At 40.8% G+C, this 12508-nt stretch overlaps 1 protein-coding gene across 1 annotated transcript in view; it reads right to left on the bottom strand.

The window, feature by feature from the left end:
- LOC143885233 (protein SPIRRIG-like) overlaps positions 1–12508 on the bottom strand; it is a 38674-nt gene that overhangs the window by 23693 nt on the left and 2473 nt on the right. Inside the window, exon 2 of the mRNA XM_077389308.1 lies at positions 67–136. Within this exon, the coding sequence (XP_077245423.1) occupies positions 67–136 (70 nt within the window). The remainder of the gene's footprint in view (positions 1–66; positions 137–12508) is intronic.

Raw genomic sequence — 12508 nt, 5'->3', positions numbered from 1 at the left:
GTAATGCTTGTAACAAATAAAAGAATAATGCTAACAATGATAACCTAAAGATTATAATAGGAACACCTTTTCAGAACTAGAGGATCGGAAGTCCTCCCAGAACCTCTTAAACTCCAACTCCAGTTCCTGCTTGTCCCTGTTTTCACCAAAACATCTCATAAGTACCAAATAACAGAGAGCAGTATAAGAATAGACCTTAATATTATGTATTCCCTGAGAAAAATAAATCTCCGGTATGCTAGCTACTAGGAACTTCAAAATGAAAACATTGATGTTGAAGCTTTACCAAGATAAGAAGAGAAATGAAATTCACGAATCACACAAAAGAAAAACACAAGTGCAGCTTCAACTTCACAAATGAGAGAAGTAGACCTTATAACCAAGACAGAAATAGCATATATGTTGGGTGAGTGATCGATTCGACACTGCAAAGAAGGTTTAGCATTTACCTAGAGAGCTACCATCCAGCCCTGAAACAAACTATGCACTGCTAATAGAAACAACTGAATGAATACATTAGCACTTCCTCTTACCCCTACTCTAAGTAGGGAAAAAGAAGAAAAAAAAAAGGAAAAGAAAAACGATTTTAGTATGGAAAAAACATTTTTAGCGTGGAAAAAGGTTTCTTTGCATCGAGAATCATGTTCACCACCAAAACTCACTTTTTTAGGTCTATATTCTTCCCTGAATAATCCCAATTATTGTTTCTCCCCATGAAGACTTCAGCTACTATGCTTAAGAAAAGATCCTAAGAAAAACAAAAAAGAAGAAAAATAGGAAAAAATGGTAGAACATGTAAAACAAAGGAGAGAGAAGATAAAGAAGAACAGAAAGAAACGGGAAAATCTCAAAAAGAAGAAGAAAAACAAAGAAATAGTGAAAATGCAAAACAAAAAAGGAAGGAGCATACGAAGAAAAACATGAAAAAGCACTTAAAAAGATTAAGATCAACCCTAAAAAAGATTCAAAAGAAAATTGAAAAAGAGTTATTGGTTTCAACATTGGGACAAGCAGCAGAGAAATAGACATAGAGATGAGAGAGTGGAGCAGGAGAGATAAAAGTCAAAAGAAAATAGAGGGAAAAGACGAAAAAGTAAAAAAGAATTCAAAAGGGTAGTTTGGTCTTTTTTCACTACGGCAAACCACTATCGTCATTTGACAAAAAATGAATCAAACTGGTAGTTTCAGAATATTTTTAAATTTAAATGGTAAATTTTATAAAAACTAATAACAAAACAATAATATGTGCAAGAATATTAGTAACATGAATTAAATTTCAAAAAAAAAGAATATTAGTAACATGAATAGTCATACTCTACAGCCAAGCGTACCCTTGATTTAAAGTCGCCGGTAGGTTACTAAGGGACGTCGCCGGTAGGTGAGAAGGTTTCGTCGTCTGATGACGACGCTAAGTAGAACATGGGGCTCGGAGGGCTACTGTTGTCGGTCGGATTAAACATCCGGGGAGGAGATGGGCCTTGAAAGGTAGTAAGCCCAGTTTCGGTAGTGTGATTGTCTGGAGTCGAGCTCCCTCTCCGGCGTGTCCCAATCGTCTGAGTGTGGGATCTTCTGGGTTGGGTTGCTATATCCCTTCCCGTTTCAGTTGCCTCTCCTTCGTTGGTTGTTCCGTGTGTATCGGATTCTCTGAGTATTTCTTCCTTGTCGTCTTCTTCCTCTTCTTCGTCAGTATCGGAGGCAGTACTATCTGATTCAGAGGCTGACTCTCCCACAGTATATACTTCTGGTTCATCATACTCAAAATCAGTCTCTGAATCGTATTCCATTTCGAATTCTTCTTCTTCTTCCGTTTCCTCCTCTGACGTAGGAGGAGAGAGGGGTCTGCACAACGTGTTTCAGGGAAGATTGCTTCTGCTAAGTTGTTTAAATGGAGGAGTACACGAAGAATATGCGGTCAAATGGATTGGAGAAGAATCGATTTATACTCCACCCTGATCTCGGCAATCGGTACTATGATGGCCGGGGGTCAAATTCCTACTTCACAGGAGGGGAAAGATCAGACGTCCGGTGGAAGATTAAAAAAAGTCGTCGAGAGGAGCGACTGCAAAGGGTTATAGACAGAAGAAAAGCAAGTAACATGGGGGACTGGAGGTGCTCTAAGTGCAACTTCTTAAACTTCAGAAGAGGACCCGAATGTTACAGATGCAGGAAGGTGTGGTCGAGTTTCGACCAAAATATCCCAGCTGGTTACCAAAGAAATCTCCCGTCTAGCTCAACAAGAACTATAAAGAAGAATATCTCCAGAAATTCTCTGAACAATAGACTGGAGGGGATGGTATCAAGGAGCATAGTAGAGACAGCTGGGAGTCAACAGGTGGTGAAAGTTGACGCCAAAATTCTGGAGATGAAAGATAGCTTTCCTATATGCCCTGAGGAAATATGGGCTGAATCCATTGAGCTGGGCTCCAGATTTGACCTCCAACGAACTTTTTGGGGTAAAACTAGAACTGGCACAGTGAAAGACTCTAAGGAGTTAAAGAGGTGGCTAGAGAACGCTTCGGAGATTTCAGCTGAGTTTGCGCTTTGGCAGATAGCCCCAGGGGAGTTTGCTATTACGTCTTCTCCGGATGCCTCGTATGTTGACTGCAGGCTTCGGTGGTCAAATGCCAAGGATAGTCCTTTTCTAGAACTACGTGAATGGAAGGATAAATTCTCTAGAAATCTAACGTCTTCCTGGTGGTCGATTGAAGGGCTCCCTCCACATGCATGGGTGGTGGAAAACTTCAGGAAAATAGGCTGTCGTATTGGAAGAGTGTTAGCAACAGATGGATCCTGTGATGAAGGTGAGGGTTATGAGAAAGCGCTAATTCTACTTATGACATCTTCAACCGCCCCAGATTCTGTGAAATTACCGGTATGCATAGATGAAATCGTGTATTGGGTGATTGTGGCAAGAAATGTTAAACGTCCGGCCGTACACAATGTTCGACAATCAGCGGAAACATCAGCTTTATTCAAGCAACCTTGGTCGGGAAATATCTGTAAATCCGGTAATGGACAGTCGGAGAAGACGATGGCTCACAGTAGTAATCATGCGGTGGTGGGTCTAACAAGCGCGTCTTCCTTTATTCACCTACCCTCCTACGTGTCGTCCGGAGATAGAGATAGCGTGAGCAAAAGGAAAAAGGGGACGTGTGGCATGCACGTCGTTTCTGGTCTACAGTGGCAGGGAGTCGTGGCGAATGGAGAAAGCTTCTCCATTCGGCGGAAAACAGCCTTTCAAAGCTCAATTCCCGAGATCCTCGCATCTCCGTTGATTCGAATAGAGTCTCCCCCTCCGTCGGATTGGCGTATCTCGAATTTGTGGGCCCCTCCAAGTCCGCCTAATGCTCTGGGCCTGAATGAAAAGTGTTTTAATGGGCTTTCTCCATTTAACTCCTTGAATAGGGTTGAAGCCCATCTCGACGGTTTTAAAGCAAGGGAGAATAGCCCATCTTCACCTCTTATACAATTATCGGCCTTGGTTGAGCATTCGAAATTTACGGAATCTAGTACACTTCTTTTTGGTGATATGGCATCGGCTGGAAAATCTCGTCTAGTGGTCAACCTGTCTGAGGAATTTGCCGGAGTTTCATATGATGAACCTAATCTGGAAGGAGCTCAAGAGGGTTATGTTTCATCACAGGGAGGATGTTTGGATCATAATGATTTGGTATCCTCAGATCTAGATAATCTTTCTTGTGTGACCAGTGCCTTGATTCAAATCTCCGGGGAGGCACAAGGACTACTTTCTTGAAAGGATGGGTTTCGGTGTGAAGTGGCGAGGGTGGATCAGAAGTTGTTTATCTTCAGCATATTTCTCCATTCTTATTAATGGCGCTGCAAAAGGTTTCTTCAAATCATCTCGAGGCTTGCACCAAGGGGATCCTCTCTCTCCCTTTCTATTTGTAATTGTTGCGGAAGCATTGAGCGTGCTGTTGACGAAAGGAAGATCGGAGGGTCTGATTTCAGGGGTTAAATGTAGCCAGTTTGGGATTGAGGTATCGCACCTACAATTTGCGGATGACACCCTACTTTTTAGCTCTTCCCAGGCCTCAAAGATTCTCAATCTTAAGGCGATTCTTAGGTGCTATGAATTAGTAACAGGGCTCCGAACAAATTTCTCAAAATCCAGACTTTATGCTGTGAATATCGACGAGGCAGAAGCATCTAGTCTAGCCAATATCATGGGCTGTTCACTGGCAAGTCTTCCTGCATCTTATTTGGGATTGCCCTTGGGGATAGGACGACCTCATAAATGTGCATGGGATCCCATTGTGGAAAGAATCGAAAGACGACTAGATACATGGAAGAGGAATTTGGTCTCTAAAGGCGGCAGATTAACCTTGATTAAGGCAGTATTGGCCAATGTACCCACTTACCAGTTATCGTTATTCAAATGTCCTATGAATATTGTTAAGCGTATTGAACAGATTCAGAGAAGATTTTTGTGGGGGGGATCGGAGAAGAAGAGGTCCTTGGCCTTAGTCAGCTGGGAAAATGTCTGCAAGCCAATTCAAGGAGGAGGTCTCGGAATCCGAAGGATCAAGCAAGTAAATCAAGCATTATTGGGAAAATGGTTGTGGAGGTTTGGTGAAGAAAAAGCAAGATTATGGGCTAAAGTAATATCAGGGAAATATGGTGTTGCTACAGGTAATTGGGTCTCTCTGAATAGTTGGAGCAATCCTGGGGTGACCATTTGGAGGGATATCCTGTGTCTAAACTCACATTTTGACCGAGGGGTTAGATATAGAGTGTATTCCGGCGATAGAATCTCCTTTTGGTCCATGAGGTGGTGCTCTAGTTCCCCTCTAAAAGTATTATTCCCTGACATTTTCTTAGTTGCCGCTGATAAGTCAGCTCTAGTGAAAGATTGCTATGAGAGAATCGCTGGTAAAGTTATCTGGAAACCTCTCTTTCGTCGGAATTTTTTTGATAGAGAATTGCCCTCGGTATTCAATTTATTTCAGCTCCTTGATCAGAATTACATCAGTTTTTCAGGGGAGGATAGAAGGCTGTGGGAATTAAAATCTTCTGGATGTTTTTTAGTCAAGTCTTTCTATAATAGTTTGATGCCCTTTGAGGAAAATGCATTGGCAGCAAAGGTGTGGAAAATAAAGGCTCCTCCTAGAGTATGCTTCTTTGTCTGGTCAGCCTTAGGCAATAGAATCCAAACGGTGGACTTCCTGAGACAGAGGAATATGCTGATTATTGATCACTGTGCTTTGTGTATCGAATCAGGGGAGTCGGTAGATCATATCTTCATCCACTGTAGAGTAGCTCGGGAGGTATGGGGGAGGATTCTAGAAAGGTTTGGTATAAACTGGGTGTTTCCCTCCTCTCTAAAAGAATTGTTTGCAGGCTGGACATGTACACCATGGGGCAAAAAAGGTAAGCGATTATGGGGGCTTTCATTAATGGCCTTCTTATGGGTTATATGGATCGAAAGAAAGTCTCGAGTTTTTGAAGGGAAAGCTAAATCTCCTTATTTCTTATTCATGAAGGCCATTGCTCTTACTATTTCTTGGGCTCGAGCTCTACCGTTATTCCGATTCGTTTCGGCCTTTGAATTGTGGGAGGGGTGGGGCTTTGTTTGCAATAGCAAGGAGAATATTAATGTATCTAATCAGCGTTGGTGCCCTCCTCCTGATGGGCTAGTAAAATTAAATTTTGATGGCTCAAGTCTGGGTAATCCTGGCCCTGCTGGGATCGGTGGTGTCTTGAGAGACTGTGCCGGCGAGGTCATTATGGCTTTTTCTGGCCCAATCGGAATAGCCGATTCGAATGAAGCGGAGGTAAGAGCAGTGCACCAAGGTATCCTGAGCTTCGCAAGGGACCGTTCAGGAAGTTGTATTGTGGAGGGAGATTCGCTTAATGTTATAAGATGGCTCAGGGGCCCTAGGTGTTCTCCGTGGAGATTCCTTCATTTCTTTGATGAGATAAAAGATCTCTTGGAAGGTCTTCAGGTTTCTTTCCAGCACGTGAGAAGATCTGCTAATGATGTGGCAGATAAATTGGCAAAAGATGGAGTTTCGAAGCAGGCTTTAGAACTTTTTGATTTTCTTCCTCCCTAAGTGTATTTTCCGGGGATGTTTAAGATCCTTTGGGCTTGTTTGTATGTCTTTTTAGTGTATGGGGGACCTCCTCAGTCTTCTATTAATAATATTCTGTTACGATTCAAAAAAAAAAAAAAATGAATAGTCATACTCTAACTAAAACAAACTAATAACTCATCTCAATTACATTGAAATTAAAATTTGAAATGTACCCCTACAAAAATAAAAGAAAAAAAAATCCCAAATGCACTTCAATGGAACCCACCATCATATGTAGTCCCTTATTTTATTTTCATGAATGATTGACCTCGTCAATTCCTTTATTTAGTTTTCAAATTTTTTGGGATGCAAGGTAGCTGAAGGGTTGGCTCCAACACATGCACCTCGCTTGCCTCTTTATTATTTTGTTTCACCTTCTCCATTTTCTTCTTATTTCTCTTCTCCCTTTTCTTCTCCTTTTTCTCGCCTTCTATTTCTATTTCTCCCTCACATTTCTCGAACAATTGGCATTGTTGCCATCTAAAAAGACAGTACTTAAAAATCATAAAAACTGCAAAATGGGGATGTTCTCATCAATCACAGAGGACATGGTTATTGCAGAGATGTATAGGGGTAATATTTTCACCAATTCTTTTAGCCACCCCACCGCCACAGTTCTAGGATGTTCAACTTTAAAAGATTTTTTTTTAAAATGACCTAAGTAACCATGTTGATGCCATGGGAAGGTCGTGTAGTTCGGTCGACAACGTACAGCGATAAGGCTCAACAAGAGATGAGTTGCATTGTCACATGGCGAGTGATAATATCTCTCCTATTCTCTTCTTTTTTCTTTTTGTTTTTCTTTTTTTTTTTTGAATAGTAGCAATTTCATTAAAAAAGGGAGACCGAGATAGTCCACCCAAGGATACAAAGAGGGAAAAAGAACAAGAAGAAGGGGGAGGAGGAGAGGAAATGAAGAGAGAGCCAATCAAGGGAAGGAAATCAAACAATTCCAAGCCCACTTTCCCAACGCCCGCTTTAGCAAGCCTATCAGTTATTCCATTAGCAGATCTTCTAACATGCTTGAACACCACAGATATTCCATTAGCAAATCTTCTAACATGCTTGAACACCACAGTTGACCCACTAATACGATCCGATATCTCGTCGAAAAAAGTTGCAAACCTCCATGGGGGAATAGCCGAGCCACAGAGCCATCTAATTACATTTTTTGAATCACCCTCCATAATTACCTTATCTTTTTTCTTCTTCTTTTTTAAAATTGACATTTATTATTCCAAGAAGTGCCACATAAGAGACAAGTTGTCCACTAACAGGCTACAACAGTACAGCCCCCTACATACAGTAGGATTAGCTTACATATGTGTTATATGTTATCCATCCCCATTCCCCATTACATTACCCAATAGCCTAAATTGTATCGAATCCAACAAAAAGTGTAATATTTAAGAGGCCCATAGAGTCATGATATGCGTCGCCATGCCCTGCAAACTTCTCCACCTCATTTCAATCAGCAATTTCGATTTTCAAAACTCTCGCCGAAGACCTAGAGCTATTGTGCGCCCCTAACCGTGCACGATAGCCGTTATTCTATCGTACGCCACTAAATCTGGCGACCTTCCAATAGCGCTGGCCACCAAGCCCTGACCTGAAGCCACCTTCCACGATCTTGAATCAGAAACTCAAGGCCTCCTATAACCAGATCCGACGACCCCATTGCTATATCCGGTAACCCACGGCCTCCCACAATCTTCACGGCCTCCAGATCCGGCAACCCACGGGCCTCCCCCGACCTCAATGGCCTCCCATGGCCTCAACGGCCTTCCAGATCCAACTGGCGACAACACCATTGCTCTATCTGGTCACGACCTCCCACAATCTCCACGGCCTCTAGATCGGGCAACCCGCGGGCCTCCCACGGCCTCAACAGCCTTCCAGATCCAACCGGCAGCCTCCCAAATCTAGCATCCCAACGGCCTCCACGGCCTCAAAAATCCGGCGATCATGGCACTCCAAGAAACCAAAATCCTCTCCAGCGTAACATCAAACAACTGGCGAGCCAGACCCAAAGCCCCCAATTTTGAATACAGAGAAAGGAGAGTCATCCAAACCAAAATCCTTATCTAAAAACTCTCATATTCTCTTCTTCTCCTCTCTTCTTCTTCCTCCTCTTCTCTTCGTCTTCTACCTTTGAATGCTTATATCTTCCTCTTCTACCTTTGAATGCTTATACATGGATGAGAATCTTTCAAACCAACATGGTCTAAAAGCCAAGTGATCATAGATTTCAAGAAGATGACTAAGATCTGATTTTTTGTTTCTTCTTTGCCATGGTCGTTATTGGAAATTGCATCCAAGAAGAAGATATGGGATTTTGTTTCTTTCTTTTCTTTTCTTTTTCTTTTTTTTTTAATGGCTTCTTTCTTTTCTTTTTTACACTTCCATTATTGGGGATTGCACTATCCTTTCTTTATGCCTCCTCCATTTTTTGGGATAGCACTACACTTTCCCTTTTGCCTCCTCTATTATTGGGGATTGCAATCATTCTATTCAGAACGATAGATCTGGAGCTATCCAAGATCTAACCCCAAAACCATGGGAACCTTATATCTAACCCCACAACCCATCGAAACCAAGATCTACCCCATAAATCCTTTGAAACCGTAGCTCTACCCTGACAATCCTTCTAAATCTAGATCTACCCCCATCAATGTTTTGAAACCATAGAACTAAGCCCACAAAACCTAGATTTACCCCCTAAATCCTTCAAAACCCTAAATCTAGCCTCAATCATTTGAAACCTTGATCGCCCCCACCCCCGGAAAAAAAAAAGAACCTTTAAATTCATATATCTATCCCTCAAGTTTGTAATCAAAGGCTAATTTCATGCATCAAACAAAAGCATCCCACTTAGAAACCATAAAATATACCCTCAGATTCACAAAAAGGACCACTAATTATAGACTATGCTATAAGAGAGAAACCAAGGTTTTAAATTTTGGTTTCGGTTTTAGTTTGGTCACCACGAAAATGAAAACATTTAGGTTTTGGTTGAAAATATCAGTGGAAATCATGTACAATCATGGAACCAAATGGAACATATGCAAATGATAAAATTTTAAGATGAAACTTCAGGAAATGTAGAACAAGCACAAATACACACTTAGAAATTATCACATAAGCAAGGCATCCATCCATATTGGTTTAATAATATCAAAAACCTAGTCCCATACGTTGTCATGCGTGTCTAATAATTCAATACATACCACATTTCACATGTAAATTATATGAGGAATGATAGATACAAGGGAGCCCTTGCATAAAGAGCCGCAAAAGGGCTCTTGATTGGATCCACGTCATCAAATATAACTGATTTTACTTTTTCAATTGATTTTAAAATGTAACTAAAAATGACATGGATCCAATGAAAGGCCCTTTTGCAGCTCTTTATGCAAGGGCTCCCTTGTATCTATCATTGCTCAAATTATATAAGTATTTATACATAATACATACACCATAAATCACATGCAATTCATATAAATAAAATTACAGCAGCACATACTGATATAGGATTCCACTAATACACTAATGATTTTGATTACAGTATGAGTTTCAGTGGGGATGAAACACTAAGATTTGTGTCGGTTTCAGTGGAAAAGTAAAACCATGAGAAACTAGTAATCCTTTATCTTGATGAATAAATGCGGTTTGGCTAAATATCTCAATGATAGGTTTGTACTTTCTACTTCAAGATTAAGTACATGCTTCAGAGAATCTATAACACAATCCAACCAAAAGCAGAAACTTTTTCAAGACTCGGGTTGAAATAATTATAGACAAAATTTCAAGAGTAGTAAGCGATAGCAATGTTAGCATCTGAGTAAAGATGCAATAAATTTTGAAAAATAATTTGGTTAAGTATATCACTTGCAATATATTATGACAAAATTACTACACTGCACATGTTATTCGATGGAATTTCATATGGGAAGAAGAAACGTCGTAGTTGACTCATTTGTTTTAAATGGTTAGTTGACTATCATTTTGAATGGTTAGTTTGAACAAAATGATAGTCACCAAAATGATTAGTCAACATTTTGTTCAAACTATTCAAAAAAAAAAAAAAAAATTCATTTTGTTTAAGGAAAATTGTTGGTAGAATCATAAAATATGTATGAAGGAAATACCAGATTGCAAATGTTATGACCAAAGGAATGAGCACGGACTGACATAAGACATAAGCTCTTTTTCTTTCTGAATGGTTCAGAAGTAAGTTCTTAATGTAACAAAATCACATCTCAAGCATTGTAAATAAATTCATTTGTGCTTAGTGAGGGTAATAATATCTTTCCATTATAGGTTGGTATTTCAGAATATTTCATTAAAAAGTCGCTTAGATGTTTTGTGTGTATAATCCATGATAGGGCATTTTTTGTATGGTCATATTTATTCAATAGTGCTGGAACACCATTAATGGCAAACAAAATTCATGGTGCTGGAACACCATTTTTTGAGGAGATTCAGCTTGGCAAACAAAATTAATGGTACTGGAACACCATTTAATGCAAAGGATAACCCTCCCTGTTTTGACAAGGTAAAAGACAAGCCTCCTGCTGTCCTTCTCCCCTTAAAACCTGCTGAATCTCCTCAAAATTCTGCTAGTCTACCTGATGGGACCTGTACTCCAATAGCTGTTCCTTCCCCTTCTTTTACAGCTGCCAAAGAAGTGATAACAAATTACTTGGATTCCGTGGCAATCAATCAAGAGGCTTCAGTACCAGAAAAGGGAGGCCCTGTGTCTGCTCCTAAACTCCACCAGCAGCCTCATCTCTTCCCTCAAACCAGGCCCTTAAGGCTTCTATTAACCCTTGGAAAAACCTTTTTGCTCCCCAGCCTTCGGTCCCAATTCCCACAAACCTTGACCATATTGATCAAGAGGATCTCAGTGAGGATGAAGAAAAAGTGGTTCTCAAGGATGACGATTTTGAGGAAGTTGAAGATACGTGGAGTAATTGCCTGGTTGGATACTTCCCTGGGAGAAAACCATACTTCATTGCTCTTAAAGAATTTCTTCACAGGAAATGGAATCTAAGAGGGGATTTCAACCTTTTTGCTCTCAACAATGGGTTCTTCCTTTTTAAATTCCTCAATGGGGAGGATTACACCAAGGTTCTTGAGGCTCCTCCCACCACGTATGATGGTAATGTTCTGGTCCTTCAAAAATGGACCCCGGAATCGAAGATGGCGAGAATCAAGCTGACAGAGATCCCAATTTGGATAAGGTTTCCGGGTCTGCACCTAAAATTCTAGACTCGCAGAGGGCTAAGCATAATAGCTAGCCGATTTGAGAGACCATTGTATATGGACTCCCACACAGCTGAAGCATCTCGGCTTATGTACGCTCGTGTTTGTGTTGAGGTAAGTGTAGATAAGAAGCTCCCGGACTCTACCAAAATAGAAACTCCCACTAGGACTCATATCCAATCAGTGGAATATGATTGGAAGCCTTCCGCTTGTATAAATTGCAGAGATTTTAGCCACGGGACAGATAGTTGCAACCTCTATACTGAAAATCAGAGAAGCTACAACAAGTCTTCAAGACAAGTCTGGAAATGCAAACAAAAGGAAAAGGATGATTCGAATGTCCTGGTCGCTGCCAAAGGAAAAATTACAGGTTCCAACTCTTCTTCCATTCAGCGTGAACCGGAAAGAATGCACTCAATTGGGATGCCCATTGGCCCCAAGGTTACCCCTCCCCATCTCCCTGTTCATGGCAATCGATTTGCTGCTCTCGATGTCCCTGACTCTGATCCGCCTCCCTCTATTGATGGCTTTCAGCATCAAGTTGTTCAAGATTAAAGCTCTCCAAATTCAGATCAGGGACCATGGCAAAATGTTCGTAGGAAGAAAGGCAAGTCGCCCTTCCTTGCCTTCCTCTCCCCGCCAACCTGTGGCATTCCTTACCTCTCCAAACTATCCCTTGGGAGGAGCTTGTGATTAGGCTGATCAATCTCTCTCTATGATTAGAGCGCTGATTTCTTTTCATGAGTTCAGTTGTATGGTGTTGTAGTTTCTGTTTACCCTCATCTTTGGGTCTGTTTTCTTGTGGGACCTTATGTTTGTTTTGGCTTGTATTTTCCTTTGTTTTCCCCTCTATGTTCAGGGGTTTGTTCTCGAGCTTCATGTAATCTCTTTTGTTGTCTTTATTAATATATCTGGTCAGGGTCCTGCCTAACCCCAGCTTCCCATCAAATATATATATATTTATTCAATAGTGTATATGGTTTTTGTACTCAAATTCTACGAGGCATTACTTACAGAATGTGACTTTACGCCACAAAGATGAGATCATTCTCACCAGCCTCTGTAATGCTCTTCATTTGGGTAATGCCCCCAATAACTATTACTTGGTTCAAGGTATACAAATAAATTGTTGTCTTTCACTTTAAATATCG

The sequence above is a fragment of the Tasmannia lanceolata genome, unplaced genomic scaffold (assembly GCF_043159265.1).
Source record: "Tasmannia lanceolata isolate RefF3 unplaced genomic scaffold, GAP_Taslan_0.1 ptg000008l, whole genome shotgun sequence".
NCBI lineage: Eukaryota > Viridiplantae > Streptophyta > Magnoliopsida > Canellales > Winteraceae > Tasmannia > Tasmannia lanceolata.
This window is presented reverse-complemented; position numbering and strand designations above follow the sequence as displayed.